At 37.4% G+C, this 23,989-nt stretch overlaps 1 protein-coding gene and 1 long non-coding RNA gene across 6 annotated transcripts in view; one reads left to right on the top strand and one right to left on the bottom strand.

The window, feature by feature from the left end:
- The window catches only part of PAXBP1 (PAX3 and PAX7 binding protein 1), a 34,652-nt gene that overhangs the window by 5,913 nt on the left and 4,750 nt on the right, over positions 1-23,989 (top strand). For 2 of the 5 annotated variants that reach the window (XM_081558702.1, XM_081558723.1), the window contains exons 3-16: positions 1,758-1,934; positions 3,487-3,708; positions 4,578-4,681; positions 5,340-5,557; positions 6,075-6,264; positions 9,885-10,008; positions 13,443-13,542; positions 13,629-13,744; positions 15,620-15,819; positions 16,869-17,013; positions 17,678-17,799; positions 18,555-18,631; positions 18,998-19,064; positions 22,872-23,018. In XM_081558702.1, the coding sequence (XP_081414828.1) occupies positions 1,758-1,934; positions 3,487-3,708; positions 4,578-4,681; positions 5,340-5,557; positions 6,075-6,264; positions 9,885-10,008; positions 13,443-13,542; positions 13,629-13,744; positions 15,620-15,819; positions 16,869-17,013; positions 17,678-17,799; positions 18,555-18,631; positions 18,998-19,064; positions 22,872-23,018 (2,009 nt within the window). Of the gene's footprint in view, positions 1-1,757; positions 1,935-3,486; positions 3,709-4,577; positions 4,682-5,339; positions 5,558-6,074; positions 6,265-9,884; positions 10,009-13,442; positions 13,543-13,628; positions 13,745-15,619; positions 15,820-16,868; positions 17,014-17,677; positions 17,800-18,554; positions 18,632-18,997; positions 19,065-19,163; positions 19,399-22,871; positions 23,019-23,989 lie in introns of those variants that run through there. The other 3 variants (XR_014073603.1, XM_081558710.1, XM_081558715.1) reach the window with 3 other exon arrangements.
- LOC145532848 (uncharacterized) lies at positions 1,768-6,192 on the bottom strand. The gene is made up of 3 exons (XR_014073619.1): positions 5,720-6,192; positions 3,474-3,663; positions 1,768-2,067 (listed from the first exon to the last, which is right to left on the bottom strand). It is a non-coding gene; the product is annotated as an uncharacterized LOC145532848 (long non-coding RNA).

The following is a 23,989-nucleotide window of genomic DNA, read 5'->3' as shown; positions in this document are numbered from 1 at the left end:
TGTTAAAAGCCATTGATTTAGTGTTGCTGCTGCTGCTGCTAAGTCACTTCAGTCGTGGCCGACTCTGCGACCCCATAGATGGAAGCCCACCAGGATCCCCTGTCCCTGGGATTCTCCAGGCAAGAACACTGGAGTGGGTTGCCATTTCCTTCTCCAATGCATGAAAGTGAAAGTGGAGTCGCTCAGTCGTGTCCGACTCTCAGCGACCCCATGGACTACAGCCTACCAGGCTCCCCCGTCCATGGGATTTTCCAGGCGAGAGTACTGGAGTGGGGTGCCATTTGCCTTCTCCGTGATTTAGAGTTAATTGAGAGCAAAAGCAAATGGGTAGTTCTTGACTCCCAGTATCTTTATGCATCTGATAAAGTGAGTTTTAAAACCTCAGCCTCAGAATGCACTTCAGAGGGAGTCTGTGGCAATGAAGTAGAGTGGTGAATTTAAAAAACTTGAGCTCTGAAGCAGAATGACCTACATCTTCTAAGTAAAGTTGGGGGGTGGGAGGATATCTTATCCCTGGGATTCTTCTTTAGGGGAGTAGGAGATGTAGGAGATGGTTTGAGAACTTTCGAAGCAGTTTTGGGGAGGGGAAAGTGTATCTTTCATATTTAGAATGAACTTTTTGTTTCACTCTTTCATTATATTCTTGGTGCCTCATGTGTGCATTGCCAGGTTCAGTGATTCAGGGTGAAAAATGCCTATTTTTCTACATTTTGCCTGGGATGGAAGGTGTAATAGGACTATTCAGTTATAAGTAAAGTAAGCCACTTGGTATAAACCACTGTGACAGTGGTGCCACCTGGAACCCTGTGGCAGGAAAGTAGGCTTGAAGCTGGCCTCCAGAATGGCCTGCGGAAGAGAGAGCTCTCTTTGTCCACGTGGTGGAGTGTAGCGACTCCACAGCTCCCTTCCTGGTTTGCATGTGGTGGTTTTAGTGCTAACTAGTCTCTAACTTGTCTCTGTGTCCCAGTTCCAGGTTGCCAGAAAAATCAGGTTTAGTCACATCCACTGTTGCAAACATTCAGTTGTGGCAACAGCATCAGGGGTTTACACAGTGTACCTGTGACTTTTGGGTCTCCACCCTTCAGATGATGGTTATAACCTAAGACGATATCCCATAAAGTGTTCATTACAGAGAAGTTTCTATCTTGTTCTTGATAGAAAGCTACCTCAAATGGGCTTCCCTGGTGATGATTCAGACGGTAAAGAATCTGCCTGCAATGCAAGAGACCCAGGTTTGATCCCTGAATCAGGAAGATCTTCTGGAGAAGGAAATGGCAACCCACTCCAGTATTCTTGCCTGGAGAATCACATGGACAGAGGAGCCTCGTGGGCTGTAGTCCATGGGGGTCTCACAGAATTGGACATGACTAAGAGACTGACACAGATGGATTTAGAGTTTAACAAAATACAGACATATAAAGTGAAATAATGCTTGGAAGGTTAGAACAGTTACCTATGAGAGTTTAGAGGAAGAAATTAGTTTTGGTAAAGTGGTAAAATTTCAATAAAATTAACTAAAGGTAGGGATTGAGCAGGGCCTCATGCATCCCTCTATCCCCTGTATTGTTTTTACCTCCTGGTTGTCTGTTGTGATCATTTCACACATCAGTAGTTTGAGTATTTTTATAAACAATTAGAATAGTTGATGCTTTAATGAATTGAGCCCATGATTGCATTAAAAGTGCCTCCTTAATTTATGGATTTTGTTTTAGATATGTTGTATTATTGTTGTTATTTTTTTTTTTTCAAAAATGTAGACGAACCACCTTTGGACAAAGCAGGTCATGTTAAGGACGCCAGTCTAGAAGATGGAGTTATCATCAGTGAACACGGGGAAGATGAAATGGATATGGAAAGTGAGAAGGAGGAAGAAAAGCCAAAGGCTGGCGGAGCCTTTTCAAATGCTTTATCTTCTTTAAATGTTCTCCGTCCAGGTGTGTACTTGCAGATGTTCCTCAGAACTGAAGGAATCCCTCAGGAATGAACCATCTGTAATGATGGTCGTTAAGGATGGAGTTAGCTAAGTGGTGTTTCTTACGACATCTCTGTTTGGAGCCAGGTTGTTTCCTTTTGCAAATACAAAAAGAAGGAGAACTAGAAACTTCCCAAGTTCATTTTCAGACAGGCAGTTTTATTATCAAAACAAATGAGGGGTTCAGGTAAATGGATAAATAGTACAAAAGTCCTTTTTTTTTTTTAATGTATTTCAGATTAAGATTTTAACTTTTTCAAGAACTGCTACCAAAAGCAAAACTGCTGCTAGCTTTATATTCAGGGTTTGTTTTTTTTTTATATTTTAATGGAAATAGTTTGCATATCTATTCACTAATCAGCTTTTGAATAAATACTTAGTCACCAGATTTAAATTATGAAGAGTAACCATTTAACTCATAAAATTTAAAAATGCTTACTCTGTGGGAACTCCTTAGAGCTTTCACTGCTGTGACCAAGGTTTGATCACTGGTCTGGAAACTTCCACAAGTCGTGCAACACAGCCAAGAAAATGATAATTTTTTTAAAAAGTCGAAATGTTTGCTCTGGGTTTGTAAAGTTGTGAAAAATTACATACATAGATCTAATAGCATTCTGATTGGTACAGTCTTTATGGGAAGCTGTTTGACATTATGAATTAGTAGATTTCAGATCTTACTCTTTGACCTGTAATTCCATAGCTATAAATGTATCCCAAGGAAATAATATTTTTATTGTAGCATTAACTGCCATGAGAAACATTTAGAAAAAATGTCTAGTAAGAGAGGAATGGCTTAGTAAGTTAAGAAGTTACAGTGCATATACATGATGAGATATTCCATAGCTACTTAAATAACAAATTAGAAAAGTAGCAAGGCATTAATTTTTACTGTAGGTGAAAGTGTTAATTTGATTATGTAGTAGATTATGCTTTATCTATTGAATGTTGTAAACCACTAAAAATTATGTTTATGCAAAACAACAACATGGAAAAGCTTATGTTTTAATATGAAGAAAAATTAGATACAGGATTATATATTCAGCGTGTTTTCAGGTGAACTGAAAACTATTTGCAGGTGAAATACACTCTAAATCTAATAGTGTATTTTAGGGTTGTAAGAGTGTAGATCCCTCTTCTGTTTTTGTTTTCCGGTTTAGTAATAAATATGACTTTATTACTTTTGTTTATTTCTTAAAAATGAAAAATAAAAACCATTAAAATAAAACTGTTTTCATGAATTTTCCCCTCCCCGCCTTCCTGTATATATTGCCATTGTACATATTGTTTTGTTTCCTTAGCTTCTTTCAGTTTCTGTTTAAACTAAGTTAAAAAAATAAATCAGTCGTACTGCAGGCAGAGTTTAAGGAGAGGGGCAGGGATGCCAGCAAAGGATGTTAGAACATCATTCATGCATGGCTGTCTTGGAGAGATTCTTTTATCTTTCATAGTTTCAAGAAAATAGTACCTTTCTTCCTACTATGGCATAGTTTCTAATCCTTACCGTTTGTTTCCAGGAGAAATTCCAGATGCAGCTTTTATACATGCGGCAAGGAAAAAACGTCAGATGGCCCGGGAATTGGGAGATTTCACTCCTCATGATAGTGAGCCTGGGAAAGGCCGCCTTGTTAGAGAAGATGAGAACGATGCCAGCGATGACGAAGATGATGATGAGAAACGCCGCATAGTTTTTTCTGTGAAAGAAAAGTCACAGAGACAGAAAATTGCAGAGGAAATAGGTAACTTTATTTAGTGCAACAGTAAGCCTGTTGTTATTAAGTTTTATTTAATACTACAATCAAGTAAAATGTATCTATTTATTTAAACTATGTTTAATGTTGAAGATTCCCTCATAGCTCAGTTGGTAAAGAATTCGCCTGCAATGCAGGAGACCCTGGGTTCAATTCCTGGGTCAGGAAGATCCCCTGGAGAAGGGATAGGCCACCCACTCCAGTATTCTTGGGCTTCCCTGGTGGCTCAGCTGGTAAAGGATCTGTCTGCAATGCGGGAGACCTGGGTTCAGTCCCTGGGTTGGGATGATCCCTTGGAGAAGGGAAAGGCCACCCAGTCCAGTATTCTGGCCTGGAGAATTCCATGGACTGTATAGATAGTTCAAGGGGTTGCAAAGCATCGGAGACGACTGAGTGACTTTCAATGCTGGAGAACTGTTCTTGCTTGGATATTAAGTGTCTTACTGGAATTTTGGGGGAAGTGTATTATGATTTTGATAGCTAATGTTTATTGAGGACTGTGTGATGGGTATTGTGCTAAGCACCCAACATGTTATAATATTTAATTGGCTCTTCATTCTTAGGAGGCGCTAAGTTTCGCTCTTCTCTTTGTTGAATTAATGTCAAACTCACAGAGGTTAGGAAGCCTATCTAAGGTTTTAATTGTTAAATTGATACTGTCTCTTGCTTAAGGGATAACTGTATTAAGACAAGTAAAGCAGAAGGGTCAAATACGAGACACATCATAACAGACACTTTAATTTTAGTAAGGTTGAGTTCATGCCAATATTCTTGCTTGATTTTTGTGAAATATCAGGGTAGCATCTCTTCCCTTGCTGCTGTTTTGGACTTATTTTTTTCCTGCTTTATGGCCATAGGTATTGAGGGGAGTGATGATGATGCTTTAGTAACTGGAGAGCAGGATGAAGAGCTCAGCCGATGGGAGCAGGAGCAGATAAGGAAAGGGATCAATATCCCTCAGGTAAGAACTAAACAGCTAAGCTTCATGTAACCCATGGCTGATTCATGTCAATGTATGGCAAAAACTATTGCAATGTTGTGAAGTGATTGGCCCCCAACTAAAATAAATAAATTTATAAAAAAAAAAAAAAAACCGAAAAAGTAAATTAAGATTTCTAGCTTATTTTGTTGAAGTAAAAAACATATTGCCAAAAAAAAAAGCTCTCCACTGTATAGATTAACTGTTTCTTTCTTGCACAACTTGGGTTTTTTTTTCGGCTTTAAGAATTATTTTATAGAAGATGGATTTCTCAGTAGTGCAAAAATCTTACTGTAGATGAAAAATATCTTCCAAAGTAGTTATAACAACTTGTTCTACAGAAGTAAGTAGTTCAATGGAAATGTCATACAAAGTTTCTTTTTGTTAGTAGAGTTTTGACATAATTTAATGTCCCTACTAACTCAAAACCTCATTATTGTTTTCCTGAAAGTAATTGGAAATGAATCCAGTAATCCCATAAGAGAAATTTCATCCAGCCCTACTTTTGATTTTGAGAAGCTCTGCAATTACTTACTTTAATTACATGGTGTTTAAAAAAATGGGTTTATTATTTACTGTTAGTTTTTTATTTTTGTAGTTTCAGCTAATGATTTTAATATATATCCCATTTCTCATCTAGGTTCAAGCAAGTCAGCCCACGGAAGTGAACATGTACTACCAGAACACCTACCAGACAATGCCTTATGGTTCATCCTATGGCATTCCGTATAGTTACTCAGCCTATGGATCATCCGATGCCAAATCTCAAAAAACAGATAATACAGTCCCTTTCAAAACTCCCAGTAATGAGATGACTCCCGTTACTATTGATTTGGTAAAGAAACAGCTTAAAGACAGGTAGGGCAGATCAGCTTCTTAAAGACCTGTCCTCTAGCTTTCCGTTCCCTCAGGCAACATGTAGTCTGGGGTAGCAGGTACAGAATATCGGCAAAGAAGATTGACTGGCCTATCTTCAAAACCTAACCAGAAGATGACTTCATACTTTGTTCTGCTACCTACTTGGATTCCTTCTGTGGAAGCCTCGAAGTTGTTTCTTTTTTTAAATACCACTCCATTATCTGGTTGAAGACAGTTCTCAGTTTTCTCCTCTTGGACTCTGAAAAAAGTGTAGTCAAGATATGGGGGGAAAAGCAAAACAGTGAGATGATGGTTAGCCCACCAAATAACTTTATATAAGAAGTCTGTAGACTCCCGTTTTCTTGAGCAAAACAGGAGTACAGATGAAAAGATCTACTCCAAGCATTTTTATATTCTGATAGTGGAACGAAATGCATTATTATAAATATTGCAAGTGTCCTGACAGCATAGACTTCCAAATGTAAATGTGTTATATTTATCCTTTTCTGTTCTTAAGGTTGGACTCCATGAAAGAACTGCACAAAGCAAACCGCCAGCAGCACGAGAAGCACCTGCAAAGCCGCGTGGACTCCACCAGGGCCATTGCGAGACTAGAAGGGTCTTCCGGGGGTATTGGTGAACGGTATAAATTTTTGCAAGAAATGCGAGGGTATGTCCAAGACTTGCTTGAGTGTTTCAGTGAAAAGGTAAGAATGCAAAAATATTAATCTCTTTGAATAAGGCAAAACTTAGGGAGGTCTAGAATTCTATATTTCTCAGAGAATATCCACTGAATTTAGCTTTAGAAGTGATGAAAAGTCATGATTCATTTTCTCCACTTCATTAGCAGCATTCTGTCTTAGGGGCAATTTAGTGTCTTTGTTGAAAACGAAAAAGATAATTCAAAGCACATTTAAAGACTTTGGCAGATCCTGCCATAACTTAATGATGGATTACTGGCCTGTCCTGGGTTATTAGAATATAAGGGACTCACTGATGAAATTTTCGTTCTTATGGTTCAGATCTAAACTTATCTTTAGACTGTTTCTATAAGTAATTCCAAATATGTATAGCATAAAATTGCAAATTTTTATTAGTTTTTATTTTTTACCCTAGATAAAGTTGATTGCCATTGCTAGTAATAGTTTTCATCTGAATAAACCTGTGCTTTATCCATTTCAGAAACCATTCATTGACCATAATTTGTTTTAAGGTCTCATTTCCAAGTGGTTTTTTTTTTTGGTATGATAGTCAATTGACAGTTATTTGCGTTCTGTTGTACCATTTGTTTGCATTTTTTGTTAGTTGCACACAGAATTCTCTTTCAAACAACTTTTAATTGATTTTTCTTTAAGATAAATCTATTGTTTGATGCACTTGTTAAAAAAGGCATTTGTGGACTTCAAAGCCTTCTCTTTAAAAAGAATTAAAATCATAGTACTTTTGAATATCCTGTCTCTAAACTTTCATGGGATACAGGATTAGAAGGAACATTCTCTCTTATCCTTGGCCATATGAATTAGCATAGAATTTGTAGGCATATAGTATGTTTAAATGAGTATTTTAACTTTTTATTATCTCCTGATCAGTATCTTAAGGCCAAAGACTGGCTAAAGAACAGTGCCAAACTGTGTCTTCCTAATGAATCTTAGTGGTTCCAGCCAGTCTGGTCAGATCCACGGTCTTCTCTGGAGGATTTGTGTTCTTGTCCTGATCATCTGATTTCTGGAGAAGCAGCTACATTCTGAGCTGTGATAGCCCTCATGGCAGGTCTGTGGCTTAGGGTGATAAGTACCAGGGTGAGAAGGAAACATAAGTTCGACTCTGCAGAGGAGCTTGAGTTACGAGGGGAAGTGGACAGAAATGTCAGAGCTGGCGGTGTGTCCTTCCTACTAACAAAGCCCTTGTGAACCCAGGGGGCATGGTGGTGGGAGCTGTCCCAGTAAGCTTTTGTGACTAGAGAAAGGATCTTTGTCTTAAATCATACTTTGTAAGTGAAATTTGTCCCTATGGAGTTTTTCTTGGAAATATCTCGGTCTTTGCTTTGCAACTTACTTGAGTAAATTTATACACTGTGATTGCAAACTGAGCTCTTAAAAAATATTGACAGTAATACGATCAACTAGATTGTACCATTCTTGAGTTAGAGACTAGTAGAATATCTAGTTCATATTGTTTTCATTTGCTTGTTATTTTGAAAACATTTAGTAGTATACTTTATCTCTCCTGGTTACTCTGTTCCTAGGGAAGTATATATTTTTACAGAATCACTTAGGTAAATGTTTTTGAAGCAGATCTTAAACCATATCTGTTATATAGTGACTACATTTTAATTAAAAGAGAAGTAGTTAATTCCCTCTTGAAAATAACATTTCATTTTGACATTTCCATATCCATTTGATTTTACGGAGCCTGCTGCTGAGTTAATAAATGTCATAAATTGTCATTCTGGAAATACTGAGGAATAATTGGATAGATTTGAATGCTCATTTCAGTTATAAAAATACTGTGTCAGGGTAAGACTATAAAAAGATAAGCTTTCTTTTGTTTTTTTCTCTTTCATTATAAAAGTTTGAGTGATTTTGAGCTTATATTTTTATTTTTGCAGATTATTTTAACTTTCCATTGTTTTGTTTTCCTGGAGTCATCTTCCTTCTTGTGTCCTTTGCCTTAAATTTGGTCTTGAAATAATGGTAGTCAGTAGCAGTTTTGAGTTTGGAGAGGGTAAAGAAATTGTCATGGTGCACTCTTGTAATAAATCATAAATCAGTATTGTTAAGAAACATGAAAGAGAGGTGAAAATGTGCTTTAGGACTCTTATTCTCAGAATTTTCTCTGGGCTTTGTTAAAAGGCATTTTAATTACCTAAACAAAAATCACATTATCAGAATTTTAACTGTAAATTGAATAATTAAGGTTCTGTCTGATGCAGCCTCTGGCATCTAGCTCTTAGCCGTAGAAGAGTGTTAATAACCTCCAGAACTAAAGGAATGCATTGTAGGTCCATAGGTTCATTTGTCCTTGGTCCTGTACAGTTTGCAAAAAATGAGGGGGTGGGTGAGTAAGTCACGATAATATGACAATAATTTCTTGAAAAATGGATTATGGTTAATCTTCGAGTTAGAGTCCGTGGGCTCAGCTGATAGCATCAAGATCTGGGGACACTGTTGCCCATGGTGTAGCATCTGAAAGAATAAAATAACTGCATCAGTTTGACCTTTCTGTGAACATGTGTTGCTTTTGCAATGGAATCATTCAAGTGTATGAAACTGCTTTTATCCCACCTGCCTCTTTTTATTTCCATTTGCAGTCTGTTCAGTTCAGGAAGCTGCTATAACACTTGGTGCCAGAGTTGCCCAACTCTAAATAGTGTGTTTTTTTATTCGCACTAACCATCAGGAAACTAGAATTTCTGGTTTCCTCAGGTATGTCTAGTGGTTGTTAGTGTTTTGTGAAAGTTTCATAGCATTTGATTATATAGCATAAGGTATTTATAAGAAGAGAATGTTTTCTGGTTTTTCCTTTGAAGTTAGGTCTCATTCCGTAAGCTTTTCGTATTCTGTATGAACCAATTGAATGCTTAGCTGTGGCTGTTAACCTGGAAAAATCTATTGACTTTGTAAAGGAACAATTCATGCAAGCAACTTGATTTTATTTAAAAATATGGAAAAATTTAAATATTTCATGGGAACAGAAGAACTTTCTGAGTTTCAAATAGATTGATTGTTAGGTTAATGATAGCTAGAAATTTTATTCACTTTATTAATATAAATGAATGCAGTTCACATTTTAAATGTGTAATAAAGCCACAAAGTAGTGTAACATTACTGTAAGGTACTTGGTGCTTGTGAATGATAGAGCAATTTTATTGTCCAAAATCGGGCAGTTAGCAAACTCTTTACCTACTCAGAGCCATTTTTTTGGTCTTATACAGCAATATTAGTTTATCTTAAGCTACAAAAATTGCAAGGTAGATCATGCTGCTAAAAAACTAAAAATGGACTTTCACGTACTTTAAAAGAAAAGCACTAAAATTTCTGACATTTCTTTACTCACTCTCTTTGCTATTGTTAGAGTGTTTAAGTTTCCTAACTGAAGTTTTGCTCCAACAACTAGGCACTGGACATTATAGCTCCATATGCAGAAGGAAAGAAGAAGTGCTATTTCCCAGACAGCGTGAAACTGAATTTCTATTTGTATCTCATTGGGAACTCATGATTATTCTGTCCAGAGGGTACTCCTTCAGAAATCCGGAAATAATATGGAACCCTCAAATAAATAAGCATCTAAGGAGTTTGGTGTTACGGAGTGTGTTGTATTTTTACAGGTGCCACTGATTAATGAACTTGAATCAGCAATACATCAGCTGTACAAACAGCGAGCTTCCCGCCTTGTCCAAAGACGACAAGATGATATTAAAGATGAATCTTCGGAGTTTTCAAGCCATTCAAGTCAGTCCATCTTGAAGGTTTTTATTATTCATTAAACAACCTTGTTTACTTAGTGCATCCTAATTGAAACGTAGACATCTCAGGGCATTTTTTTTTTTTTTTTAAGAAACGAATTTCCTTGCTCTTGTGTCAGGTAGATCTGAAATGATTAATAGCATGTTCTTGGATTGTGTTTAAGAAAATAAGCTTCACAAAGGAGCGCAAATCATGTACTAATATTCTATCTTATTTTTCTTTGGGCATATTTTTTCATTCTTAAAAGTATAGTAAGGACGTCATCAGTATTTTGTCTTAAAACCAGTATCTTGTCCCTAACTGATTTTTTCCCCCATTTTAACATCAGTACAAATGCTAACAACACAAATGCTGTTGTTGATCACAACCAAGGTTTTGAGTTAGGGGTTGGGAAATTTTGGATGGGAGAGAGGGGTTTATTACATAACAAATGATACAATTCTAAGATTAGGGGAGTTTTGAGCTTCACCCCTTGCATAAAGCAAAATTTTTTGTATTGAAATTTTTTTTTTTTCCTAGTTTGCCTTATATAACTAGGTTTTTCCTTTTTTGGGGTTTTTTTAGTAAGTCAATTGATGCCAACACTTCTTGAAATTTTAGTGTAAAAATCTGGAAATTTAAAATTTATATTCCTTTCATTATGGAAATTTAAAATTTATATTCCTTTCATTATGGAAAACCAAAATGAATTAGAAACCTTTTAATAAAGAGTTCAGCTGAAACTCTTTAACCAGACATATTAAACATTTTAATTCCACTTTTTCATTGCCCTCTATATTCTTGAGTACTGTAATAGGAATTTTCCTACATTGGATTTCTCCTGGCTTTTTTTGTCATCTCTTTGGTCCCTGTGTCAGCAGTTCTTAAATGGATGGATACATCGGAATTACCCATGATATTAATTTAAAATGCAGATTTCTTGGTCCTATCTCCAGAAATTCTTGCCAGTTCTTGGATGGTGTCCAGTAATCTGCATGTTAAACAGACACTCCAGGTGTTCCAAGTGCAAAGGGCCCTGTTCTTATTCTTTCTGAAAACAATGCTTTGTCATATAGTGTGTCCTCTAAATTAGAGAGACATTGAATCCCTGGAAAGCATTCTCCTGTGTGCCGAATGGGTTTTGGAGCATCATACAGAGATGGTGACATGGCCCTCAGATGAGTCAGACTCAGGTGTAAGCCATGTGAATGGCTTTGACCTTCTGTTTTTGCCATACACATTTCAATTTGGATTAGTGCCATTTGGGGCACCTAAATAACTAATGCATGCCTCTCAAATCACTTGATCCATACAGAACCAGATTTCTGGGGCAGATTACAGGTAATCGTTATATCTGTGATGGGAAGTAATTTCCTTTTAAGTTAAATGCTTATGTGAGCTGTGCATTTCATCAAATACCTTTTCCTAGCTATAATCTGTTCTTTGTAATTTGGAGTTATTTACTTACAGGGAATTCAGAGTAAGGGTTGAATGATGAGTGTTAATTATCAATAGATTGACAGTTGGAAAGAAAGGTAAAGAGAAAGTGAAAAGTATTGTCCTAGAAGGGAGTACTCCTTATTGCCAAAGGTTTGAGGAAAATTGCATGGGATACTGAAGTATCGATTTCTTTTCCTGATATCTTTTTTTAAAGAAACAAAAATACAGCCTGAAATTCTTCTGTTTAGATTTGCAAGTGCTTTACCACCGTTACTGCATATAGTTCTTACGGAAACAAGCTATCAGTTGAGTTGTCTGCTCTGTCTCCTTCCATATATATTTTAAAAAGTCTCTAAATATAAATATTTTAAGTATTATACTAAGTTAACATTATAATTTTCTTTAGAATACTTTTTTAATGATGGCTGCCTCTTAAAGAGGCAGGAATCATTTCTGTAGTTTGGGACTTCTTAGCTAATTTATCTGTGATATTTAGTGGAGTCCCAGTTGAGGTAGAGCTGGGGCATCTTGTTTACTAATCTTTTTTTACAATTTTGAACTCTGGAACACACTTCCTCATATCCAAGTTATTTTGACATATGAATGAAAAATTCAGTAAACGAGTCAACTTTTAAAAGTAGTAGGATCTAGGGTAGTTAGGGTACACTGAAGTAGACACCAACACTTTTCTTGGTTTTATTTTCCCTGTTGCTGTCCCACGTCTTTGAGACCAGGAAAAAACTTCAGTTGATGTCTTTTATTTTGCACATGATTCCGCCCCCCCCACACACCCTCTGGGTTTTTTGCTTCCCATTACTATCCTGCGTGTTACAGGATGTCTCCATAGTGTTGAACTTGAATGTAGAAATAAAGCATCACAGAGAGATGTTTCCCCCACTTCTGCTTCTACCCTAGGCAAGAGAGTCTCCAGGATTCTTCTCTGGACAAAGAGAGTGGGTCCAGAGAAAAGACCATGAGACACTATTATCTGAGGGCCCCAACAAAAGGTTGACTTTTACCCAGTGATCTGATGGAGACGCCTGTTAGACAGCTCCCACCTGCATCCAGGAAATTTCCAGTCTCATTCCTGTGTAGTTAATGATCATCAGAGAGCAACATAAGCAGTAGAACCAAAGAGACTGAGGACACAAATGCAGGTGGCAGGAGAAAATTTAAAACATAATTGCTATCCTTGGGAGATGGCAGAAGAGATCCTACATGTAGCACAAGTAGAAGGTGCTATAAAAAAGGAATATTCTAAGAAGAAAAGCCATACCTTGGAAACTAAAAAATGGTAACTGATGTATAAATTTAAATAGGAATGTCAAGAGCTAAAGTTAGAAAATTTGTCCTAGAAATTAAAAAGAGAGAGAGATGGAAAATAGGAAAAAAAGAAATAAGGGAATTGTGCTTTGAAAATAGTGGTTGCAAAAGCACAACTTGGTCCTATTCAGATTTGATTTTTAGTCTATATTGTTGATTCTGCCCTTGTTTTTAAAATAGTAATAGAGAATAAATTTCTACAAAGAAAAATTAGAACAAAATAGAATAAATCATTAAACTCCTACAACAAAGGTGTTTTTTCATACTTCCTACTTCTTTGCTGTCATTTCATATCATTCAACAATACGATGCTTAAGTTCATTCCTAAAAAAGTAACCTATTATTTTTCCCTTTACACAAGTAACTTAGGTTTTTAACTTACTTTGTCATCATGATAGCATAAACTAGTTTTGTTACTTAGACATAAGAACAGGGATTCAGCCAGGTTTGCATTGGGGTAGTGTTGTCAAATTCTCTATTTTTCTACTCCTTTTTGTGGGAACATGGATTAATATTGAGATTTGCTCTAAATTAGCAAACTATCAGTTTTATCAGTTATTGCAGAATCCCGCTGTTGAGATTAGAAAGCAGTCTATCATTATGGCTTATTCTGTGCAAACTCTTTCCTCAAGATTGTTGGAGGAAGGCTTTTAATTTTAACTATTGTTGTTTTCCAGATAAAGCTCTGATGGCACCAAATCTTGACTCCTTTGGACGAGATCGAGCACTGTATCAAGAGCATGCCAAACGTCGGATTGCAGAACGGGAGGCCAGGAGGTAATCTCCAGATGCTTGCTGTTGGTTGGTTTGTGAAGGGAGGAGTCTCCTTCATCTGGTTTGGGAACTCACTGCTTGTTATTTAGGACTCGTCGAAGACAAGCCAGAGAGCAGACTGGTAAGATGGCAGATCACCTTGAAGGCCTTTCCAGTGATGATGAAGAAACTTCTACGGATATCACAAATTTCAATCTGGAAAAAGGTTAGACTTTTATTTGGAAATGAGATTCATTGTCAGTGTGCTTTCTGCTTGGCTGTAGTTGTTACCATGAAATAATTTGAGGTTTTGTGGCCTCTGCTTTAGAACCTGGCACTTGTTGCTTACTTGCACCTGTTTTTACCCGTTTTTATTACTGAATATCGTGATGAGTTCTCACAATTAGTGGTAGCACTTTGTTGTGGGGTTTACTTAGTTACTTGCATTATAAATAATATTACTCTTCAGAATCGTATAATTTTAAAAGCGACAGATGTTTTCAGATCCCAGGGGGCGCCCTAATGCAGCCTGTCTGGTCTGGAAAGGTAAAGGTTGGCAGTAGGGAGTCCTACTCAGCCCTAAAGGGAGTTCCTGATTTGGGGAGTCCTGAATCATTCAACCATGGGGAATAGTTAGTACTATTACCTGAAGGCATTTCCAGAAGGAACCCCAAGTAAAAGTCTTTATTTCCCACCATTGGCTGCAGTTATCTGTCATTAATTAACTTTGGAACATAGTTAGAGAAGCTTATTTTGTTTCTCCCACTTTTTTATAGTGAACATTTCTAAACATATAGGAAATTGGAAAGAATAGCACAGTGATCACCATCTACCTGTCACCCAAATTCAGCAGTTCTTACCATCAGTTGGCTAAGTTTGCTTTGGATATGTGTGTGTTTCGCTGAACCATTTGAAATTAACTTACAGACATCATGGCATTTGCCTCTAAAAACTTTTAACATATTTAACGTCTCCCCCCTGAAAAAGGATGCTTTTCTACCTTGTTGTAACACTATTACCACCCTTGAGAAAAATTAACTGAAATTCTTAGTATCATATCTGTATTCAGTACCTCCCAAATTCTCAAGACTGTTTTTGTGGGTTCCTCTGTGTTTTCCAAACCTGGATCCACACAGGGTTCCTGCATTGTACTTGGTCATTGCACCTTTTTTATCTAGAATTAATGAATATCAAGAGTATCTTACAATGCACACACCACTATCATCTGTTCAAGGTATTTGCTTTCTGAAGGCCATTTGTTTTATACAATATCCTGCATTCTACATTTGTCTGTTTCCTCATGGTATTAACTTGTTCATACAGTCATTGTATTTCCTGTAAACTGGAATTTAAGTCTGGAGTCCTGATTAGATTCAGGTTAAACCTTTCTGGCGAGAATACTTCATACAAGATGCTCTTTCTTATTATATAATAGCAGGTGGCAAATGTTAGGTTGCCTGCTATCAGTGGTGTTTAGGTAGATCTTAAGAAGTAGATTGTCATGACTAGATCTCTTCATTATAAAGAGTCTGCTGTTCAAAGTCATATAAAGCATCAAATATCTACACTTAAAGATCCTAGCATCCATTGCGGATTCTTGTCTATGTTAGTTACTGCAGTCACCAGCAACTTTGAAAGAACAGATATGATTGGTCACTGATGATCATGCACATCTGTTATTTAAATGGTGATTTGTGGGCTGAAGAGCTGGATACAGACTTGATGCAATTACTCGCTTATTGTTCCATGGTAACTGAAGTTTGAACTGAGTTGTGGGAAACGGGTGTTATTTAGACCATGGTAGCAGATAATGGTACATATTGGAACTACTGCCTGCATTATAGTTTGTGTGATAGACATTTAGAACCTAAATTTATCTCTGTATCCTTTCCTTTAAGTTGCAGTTGATAATTCATTTCAGTCACTCAGTCTTGTCCAACTCTTGAGACCCCATGGACTGTTCCTTTGTTAGTGAGCCTATCTTATTACTTACTCAAGCTACAGAGAAAATGCTGAAGATAATTGAACTGCATTTTTTTCTACTGCATACTAAGTTAACATTTCTCTGTGGGGGTTTCTTTGTTGTTTTTGTTGGTTTTAGATCGCATTTCAAAAGAGTCCAGCAAAGTTTTTGAAGATGTCCTTGAAAGTTTCTATTCAATCGATTGTATTAAATCCCAGTTTGAAGCCTGGCGTTCCAAATACTACACATCCTATAAGCATGCCTACATTGGCCTTTGTTTGCCAAAGCTGCTCAACCCCCTCATAAGGCTGCAACTTCTCACTTGGACTCCGCTTGAGGTGAGTGGCTTCTCTCACTGTTGGAAAGCAGGATACCATGATGCCTTGGGGAAAAGATGAAGCTTGAATAAAGTGTTTTTCCTGGGAGATAGGTCATGCTCAGAACTATAAGTGATACAGAGTATCACTGGGTATAATCTTATGATCTTTCCTTTTATGTTCTGTCCCTTTTTAAGAGAACCATCTATTGCTTTTCAATTTGTATACAGTATCTTTCTCAACTAAAATTACAAGTATTGACATGGAGATAGGAACATGAGTGAATAAGAACTTGGTTCTTCTATCCCAGAAAACTGTAAAACGTCATGCGAAAGCTCAGTGAGGAAGATGTGAAGTGGAGCCCTGAACTAAGTCAGTGGTGATGGAAATCAGGAGGATGAGATAAACTGGTAGATTTAAGAGGTGCAATCAATAGAACCTGTTTGCCTGTTACCTAAGGGAGGAAACTCAAATTTTCTATGTACATCTAATGGTCATGTTTTAGATAAGTTTTGTAAGTTACCAACATATGGGTGGAGCCATGGGCATGAATGAGATGGGCTGGGCTGAGTATGTAAACTATACCAAAAAGAAGGCTGAGGGGAAGCCCTGGAAACAACAGGAGAAAAATGTGAGCTCTGACTCTTTAGCGCCCAACACCTTGCCCAGACCTCGTAGAGGTGCACGCTGTGCCTGTGTGTCCTAGTGCAGAGCAGAAGCTCATGGGCATGGTGGTGTGCCCCTGCCAGCTCTCCGTCTTTATAGCTCCTCCCTCTGTCTCGCAGCTGCCAGCTGTCTCAGCCTCCCTGAACTTCGTTTCTGGCTCCTGACTCAGCAGGACTGCTCTGCTCTCCTGACCAGGAGTCACCTCCTTTGACTCCCTTCTTGCAGGGGCCATAGTCCTATATTGCCTCTTGTGGTCCATTGTCTGAGGATAGATGTTTCATATATTTTGTCGCGTATTTAGCTTATGGCTGAAGGCTGAATCCAGTTCCTATTACTCTTTTCGTGGCTGGAAATAGAACTAGCTTCTGTTTTAAGTGTTGGGTAACCTTTTAAATATTTTCTAGGCAAAATGTCGTGACTTTGAGAACATGCTGTGGTTTGAATCTCTGCTGTTTTACGGTTGTGAAGAGCGAGAGCAAGAAAAGGACGATGTCGATGTCGCACTGTTGCCTACCATTGTGGAAAAGGTGATTCTTCCTAAACTAACAGGTAGAGATTACAGAATTGACCATTCAGACGCATTGGGTTTTTCATATCTATCGTTAGGAGTTTTTAATCAGAGCATATGTTCTCATAGAAATTACATTATTAATAATGAAGTTACAGTCAGACCCAGAGATGGCTAAAGGGTACCCATCTCTTACCTTGGGACTTGAAGACCACCTTGGGGAGGGCCTGGAGTTGGGGGCAGTAGGCAGATTTTAGACTTTTAAGGACTGCCTGAAGCAAAACTGAATACATAGTTTTGGGGAGGATACGCATTTTTCCAGGGAGCAGTTTCATTTATTTCATCAATTTCTCATAAAAGTTTAGGAATCATTGACCTAGGGACCTGTTGAAAATATTTAAAAAGTTTAGGTTCAGTTAGAGACTCTTGACACTGGGACAGAATCTCCTGGGATATTAAAATCCTATTTTCCCCAATCTTTATTTTCACCAAGAAGCAGAAAATAATAGGAATCTGTCTCCTCTTCACCTTTGCCTAATCTTCAACATTCCCGTGGTTAGTCGGACAAAGACAACTGAAGCTCACGCTCTAGAGGAAGAGTCATGATTGGCATTTCTAAACTGAGGACTGCTTGACATCAGATTTAAGTCAGCTGCAGTTTACTTCTATATCTCAGTACTTTTCTACCTTTTTTTTTCTTAATAGTGATCGCTGAAAATATGTGGGACCCCTTTTCTACAACACAGACTTCAAGAATGGTTGGAATTACTCTAAAGTTAATAAATGGATATCCTTCAGTGGTGAATGCAGAAAACAAAAATACACAGGTAATTTAGTTATTATTTATAAAAGTTTTAAAAATTTTATATCTTTTCTCCCTTTGAAAATGAGCAAGTTGAGAAAACGAGTGGGTTATAGTCAGAAAAATCTGATTCTCCCACTTGAAGTATCTGGTCCTTTACATAGAAAATTTGAGATAGTGGTTTTTAGTTTTAAAATAAAAGAGTAAATAGCTTCTTACCTATACTGTTTTCATCCTTCTCACCACCCCATCCCCATTCACAATCAGACATCCCTTGAAGAACTTTATTTTTTTTTTTCAGGAAAAGAAAAGCAGAAAACTACTGGGATGTGTACCAATTGATAATGTAAATCCCAAAACATGTAATAGCATGTAAAACAATCAGGTGTTGTTTTATATAACTAGTTTCCAAACCTCAAATTGCTGCTGCCCCCACTGAACTTTCTTACGAGCAATATAGACATAGGAAAGTACTCTTTATCATTGTTTTACTTTCACTGACCTCATTTTGAGAAGAACCAGACTTACAAGTCTGATTTTAAACCTTTATATTGTAGATTAAGGGGCTGGAAGATTTCTAAATGACTTTATTACTTGGTAATTGATGAGGCGTGAACTAAGAATAAAGACCTTCGGGCTTCGGTCAGAAAGTAAATTTGAGCTGTTCACTCAGAACTGAATACTCAGTTAATTAGGTGCTTTGGAATGTGGCTTATTTTTATTTCCTAAACTTTTATCATAACCCTTATTATAATGCATGATCTATTTTTAACTCTTCAGGTATACCTAAAAGCACTTCTATTGAGAATGAGGAGAACTTTAGATGATGATGTATTCATGCCCTTGTATCCCAAAAAGTAAGTCATTCCTAAAAATGTTAAAGATGATAATATTCTCTATTGTCTTGTCAGAGAAAGCTTCTTAATTCTGGAAAAACTAAGCATAGCTTGTGATATAAACTTTACCTATGTAGTCTAAACCTGTAGCCCAAATTGAGGAGCTCATTGTAGAAACTGCTTCCCTTAAGCAGAATAAAAATAGTGCTCTGTTATCTCAGAATACATTGCCATTACCTTTTAAAATTATTATCTTCTGGAATATAATTGAAAATCAGAAAAATTTGTTGCTTCCTTTGTTCACCTCTTACTTAACAGAAATCTTCTAGAAATAAGATGGAACTTAACACACAACTTTTGATCATGATGTGTTTCTCTTTTCCTTAGTGTCTTGGAAAATAAAAATTCTGGGCCTTACTTGTTTTTTCAACGACAGTTTTGGTCTTCAGTTAAGGTAAGTGTCTACAGGCTATCTGAAAGCTTTGGATTTTGTTTGACTTTCATACAGTATATTTTGAAAAGTATTTTAATATTTGGTTAAATAACTTGATAGGTTTGCTGTTTCCAGAGGAGAAAATGAATTCTGAGTCCCAGTAAGGTCCAGACTACCCAACAAAATGCCTTACTAAACCACAGTTGATTTATTCAGCAAATAGAGTACCAGTTCTAAGTTGGGGGAATATAGCACTGAATAAGATAGAAGTAGAGCCATCATGATGTTTATAACCCAGCACAACTGACGACAGCAAATAAGGAATCTCAGGTAGGAGGAAGTTTGAAAAAAGAAATTCAAAGTTGTTTTGGAGCATATGACAAGGGGCATAGAAGATTCCCTTCTATCCTGAGAAGTGATATTTAGGTTGTTAGTTGGCCCTCTGGTGAGGGAGAGAAAAATATACTAGAACTGAGAGAAGTCAAGGGTGTCTAGAGTTAGGGAAGAGATAAGCAATCCAGATGATACAGAAGCTATGATTTACGTGGAAACATTATAGGAGACTCCCCAAATCAAGATTATAACCCAAATCCCCTAATTCCTAAGCCCTTTGTATTGTCTTATAGTTTTCTTTGTAAGAATGTCTCAGGAATGGAATTATATACTTGCTAGCCTTTTGAATCTGGCTTCATTCATGTAACATAATGCATTCATGATTTAGTGTTATTTTATGTTCATTCCAGTTTTCAAATGGAATTTGAAAATTTTTTTATTGAAATACAGTTGATTTGACAGTGTTGTGTTATACAGTAGAGTGATTGAGTTATACATATACATATCCTTTCTCAGATTCTTCTGGATATACCATTTTCTGGTGTGGTTTTTTATCCATTAGATAGTTTACAGTTTGGAGTAATTATGAATAAACCTGTCTGCATACAGGTTTTTCTGGGTATATAAGTTTTTATTTCCCTTCGATAAATATCTAGATTATTAGGTAAATATCTAAAAGCTGTTTCCTAAACCAACAATATTAGTGTTCTAGTTCTTTCTCATATACTCGGTATGTTTCAGGGTTTTTATTTTTTTAAGTCATACTCCAAGTGTATATTCATATCTTGTCATGGTTTGCATTTCCCTAATGACTGATGATGTTGAGCATGTTTTCATGTGCTTACTTACCGTTTGTATGTGGCTCAGATGGTAAAGAATCTGCCTACAATGCAGGAGATGCGGGTTTGATCCCTGGGTCAGGAAGATCCTCTGGAGAAGGGCTCTTTTATTAAATTTTATTAAGTTGCTTTTGTACCTTTGTTGAAAATCATCTGCCCTTATATGGGTCATGGAAGGGTTTTTAAGTAGGGAGGTGACTTGAAAAAAATTGCCATTTTTTAGATATTCCAGTTGCTGTGTAGAGATAATGGTTTGAAGTACGTAAAGATGGTAATAATGAAAATGGGAATTAGTACTTATTTACTATGTTCCAAGCACTGTACCACACCCTTTATACAGATTATCCTCTTGAATCCTCACAACAGCCCTGTGAGCTTAACTCCACTGATGCTGCTAAGTTGCTGCTAAGTCGCTTCAGTCGTGTCCGACTCTGCGCGACCCCATAGACGGCAGCCCACCAGGCTCCCCCGTCCACTGGAGTGGGTTGCCATTTCCTTCTCCAATGCATGAAAGTGAAAAGTGAAAGTGAAGTTGCTCAGTCGTGTATGACCCTTAGCAACCGCATGGCCTGCAGCCTACCAGGCTCCTCCATCCATGGGATTTTCCAGGCAAGAGTACTGGAGTGGGGTGCCATTGCCTTCTCCGAACTCCACTGATGGGACAGGCTTATTTACCCAGGCTTACTCCTTTGTTAACCGGTAGAGATGGAAGTCTCCTTCAGGCCAGTCTTACTTACTCTTCAGCAGTTCTTCTCAACTGCGGTTCTGTGAACAAACCTAATTCCTGGTGCCCTAAGGCGTCTATCGTGTATGTACCTGGAAAGGTACTAGTTTATTCCATCTTTGGGAAAATTAAAAGAGTTAGGCAAATCATTTTCTGTAGGAGTGAGTTGTCACAGAACCCTGCTTGAGAAGAACTGTACCAGAGCTTGTGCTCGCAGTCACCAGGATAGCCACAGGGTCCCGATAGAGATGATGGCAGCTCGCAGCTTCCGTCAGGGGCATGGCAGCAGGGGCCGAGAGCAGGGACAGCAGGGATGGAGGTGGCATGAGACAGCTTGAGGGAGAGGTTGGGAATGACATGTAGGCTGTGGCCTGCTTGATTGGTTAGATAATGTTGTAATTTCCTAGGATGACAAATACTGAGAACTTAGAAGTTTTTATGACAGAATGGGCAGGGGCTTCCATTTTTTTTATGAGTATTGAGCTTAAGTAGCTTCCAGTTTCCCAGTTCATGAGGTGTGCTAAACATGCGAGTCTTAAAAGTTAGTCTCTCAGTGGTGCTGACTTTGCGACCCCATGGACTGTAGCCTGCTAGGCTCCTCTGTCCATGGGATTTTCCAGGCAAGAATACTGGAGTGGGTTTCCATTTCCTTCTCCAGGGGATTTTCCTAATCCAGGGATTGAACCCAAGCCTCCTGCATTACAGGTGGATTCTTTGCCAATGAGCCACGAGGGAAGCATGCAATGTGGTAGTCAGAGAATTTTCATCTTTTGGCAGAGTCATAGGACTATGACATTTTTCATGATTTTCAAGGGAGGATATTTATCTAAGAATAATCACTTCTCTTTGTTATGATGGAAACTGTTCTTACCTGCATTGTCCACCACAGTAACTACTAACTCTGTGTGGCTATTTAAAGTTTAGTTAACCTCAGTCATTCTAGGAAATACTCAGGCCCTTCAAAACTGCTTCATAGTGCTTAGACAAGACATGGTCCATGGTATTTCATAAGGTGTTTTAGTGTGTAAGTAATTTACTTTGTATGTACTTAATTTAATCGCTTTACATTGCTTCTCAGTACTTTTTTTTCCTTTTCAAAAAAACAAACTTCTAGTTACAGAGATCTGATTTGTGGTTGCCACAGGTGGGGTTCAGTTAAGTTCAGTTCACTCAGTCCTGTCTAACTCTTTGCAACCCTATGGATTGCAGCACTCCAGGCCTCCCTGTCCATCACCAACTCCTGGAATTTGCTAACTTATTTCCACTGAGTCAGTAATGCCATCCAACCATCTCATCCTCTGTCGTCCCCTTCTCCTCCTGCCCTCAATCTTTCCTAGCATCAGGGTCTTTTCCAGTGAGTCAGCTCTTCGCATCAGGTGGCCAAAGTATTGGAGCTTCGGCTTCAGAATCAGTCCTTCCAAAGAATATTCAGGACTGATTTTCTTTAGGATTGACTGGTTGGATCTCCTTGCAATCCAAGGGACTCTCGAGTCCTCTCCAACACCACAGTTCAAAAGCATCAATTCTTCTGCGCTCAGCTTTCTTTATAGTCCAACTCGCACATCCATACATGACCACTGGAAAAACCATAGCCTTGACTAGACGGACCTTTGTTGGCAGAGTAATGTCTCTGCTTTTTATTATGGTGTCTAAATGGGGAGAAAGGTACAAACATCCAGTTGTAAGGTAGGTTCTGAGGATGTAAAGTATAACATGATGACTGTAATTAACTGTAGTGTACTGTATATTTGAAAATTGCTAAGAGAATAGAAAAAAAGATGTGTAACTCTGTGAAGGGAGGGATGTTAACTTGTAATCATTTCACAATATATATTTTAATTATTATATGTTTAAATCGTTAAACTTGTACAATGTTACATGTCAATTATATCTCACTGGAACTGGGAAAAATAATTTTTTTCTTCTTTCTAGCTCTTAGGGAATTTTCTTCAATGGTATGGCATTTTCTCAAACAAAACTCTTCAGGAATTATCAATAGATGGTTTACTAAATAGATATATTCTCATGGCTTTTCAGAATTCAGAATATGGAGATGATAGCATCAAAAAAGCCCAAAATGTGAGTTAAATGACACATATTGTAGTTTTTAAAGCATATATGTTAAAGATAAATTGTTTTGTTTGAAGAGATTTGAGAAATTTATGAAAACCCCTTTGATTATTGAATTTGCTATAATGTTGGCAATCAGCTTGCCTCCCAGGTGGTCCCAAATCCCCTTAGCATTTTTTATGTAAAAATTTGTGCTGTTATATGTGTTTATTTATCCTTCTGTTCATCTATCTATATCAATATTTATTTTTGGAGGAACTAATAAAAGTTTTTGGAGAAGGAAATGGCAAACCACTCCAGTATTCTTGCCTGGAGAATCCCAGGGACGGAGGAGCCTGGTGGGCTGCCGTCACACAGGCAGACATGGGGTCACACAGAGTCGGACATGACTGCAATGACTTAGCTGACTTAGCTAATAAAAGTTTTAACTTGGAGATAGTTTTTTAACAGTTGAATGAATGCTGTTCTAAGTGTTCCTAAAGAAATGGTTTCTTTTCTCATTTAAGAAGTAATTTTTGTTAACTTTTTTTACTTTATATACATGAGTTTACTTTATATGCATGTGTTATATACAAATTTTGATAGTTTTTTTTAAAAAAACAACAATAATACAATTAAATTCTTCAAGTACAGTATAACTTTTTGACTTGTACCATGTCAGAGTAATTCTCTGCAATGATACTCCCTCACCATCAAATATTTTTGTTTCTTGTTTCCTGTAAACATAGGTTTTGTTGTACATTACAGTATCAACATCAGGAAATTACATTTATATATTCTGTCACCTAATCCTTAGGGCTCTTTTCAAGTTTTATCAGCTGTCTCAATAATATCCAAAGAAATTGGCAAAAGAAATTTCCAGATCATCCTTTGCATTCACTTGCCATTTGAAGGTTTTCTTGACCTTCATAACTTCACACCTCTGAAAACGATAGGCCGGTTATTTTGTAGAATGTCCTTCAGTTTGAGTTTTTCTGATA

This window comes from Giraffa tippelskirchi, chromosome 2, assembly GCF_054371585.1.
Source record: "Giraffa tippelskirchi isolate mGirTip1 chromosome 2, T2T-mGirTip1v1.2.pri, whole genome shotgun sequence".
Taxonomy (NCBI): Eukaryota; Metazoa; Chordata; class Mammalia; order Artiodactyla; family Giraffidae; genus Giraffa; species Giraffa tippelskirchi.
This window is presented reverse-complemented; position numbering and strand designations above follow the sequence as displayed.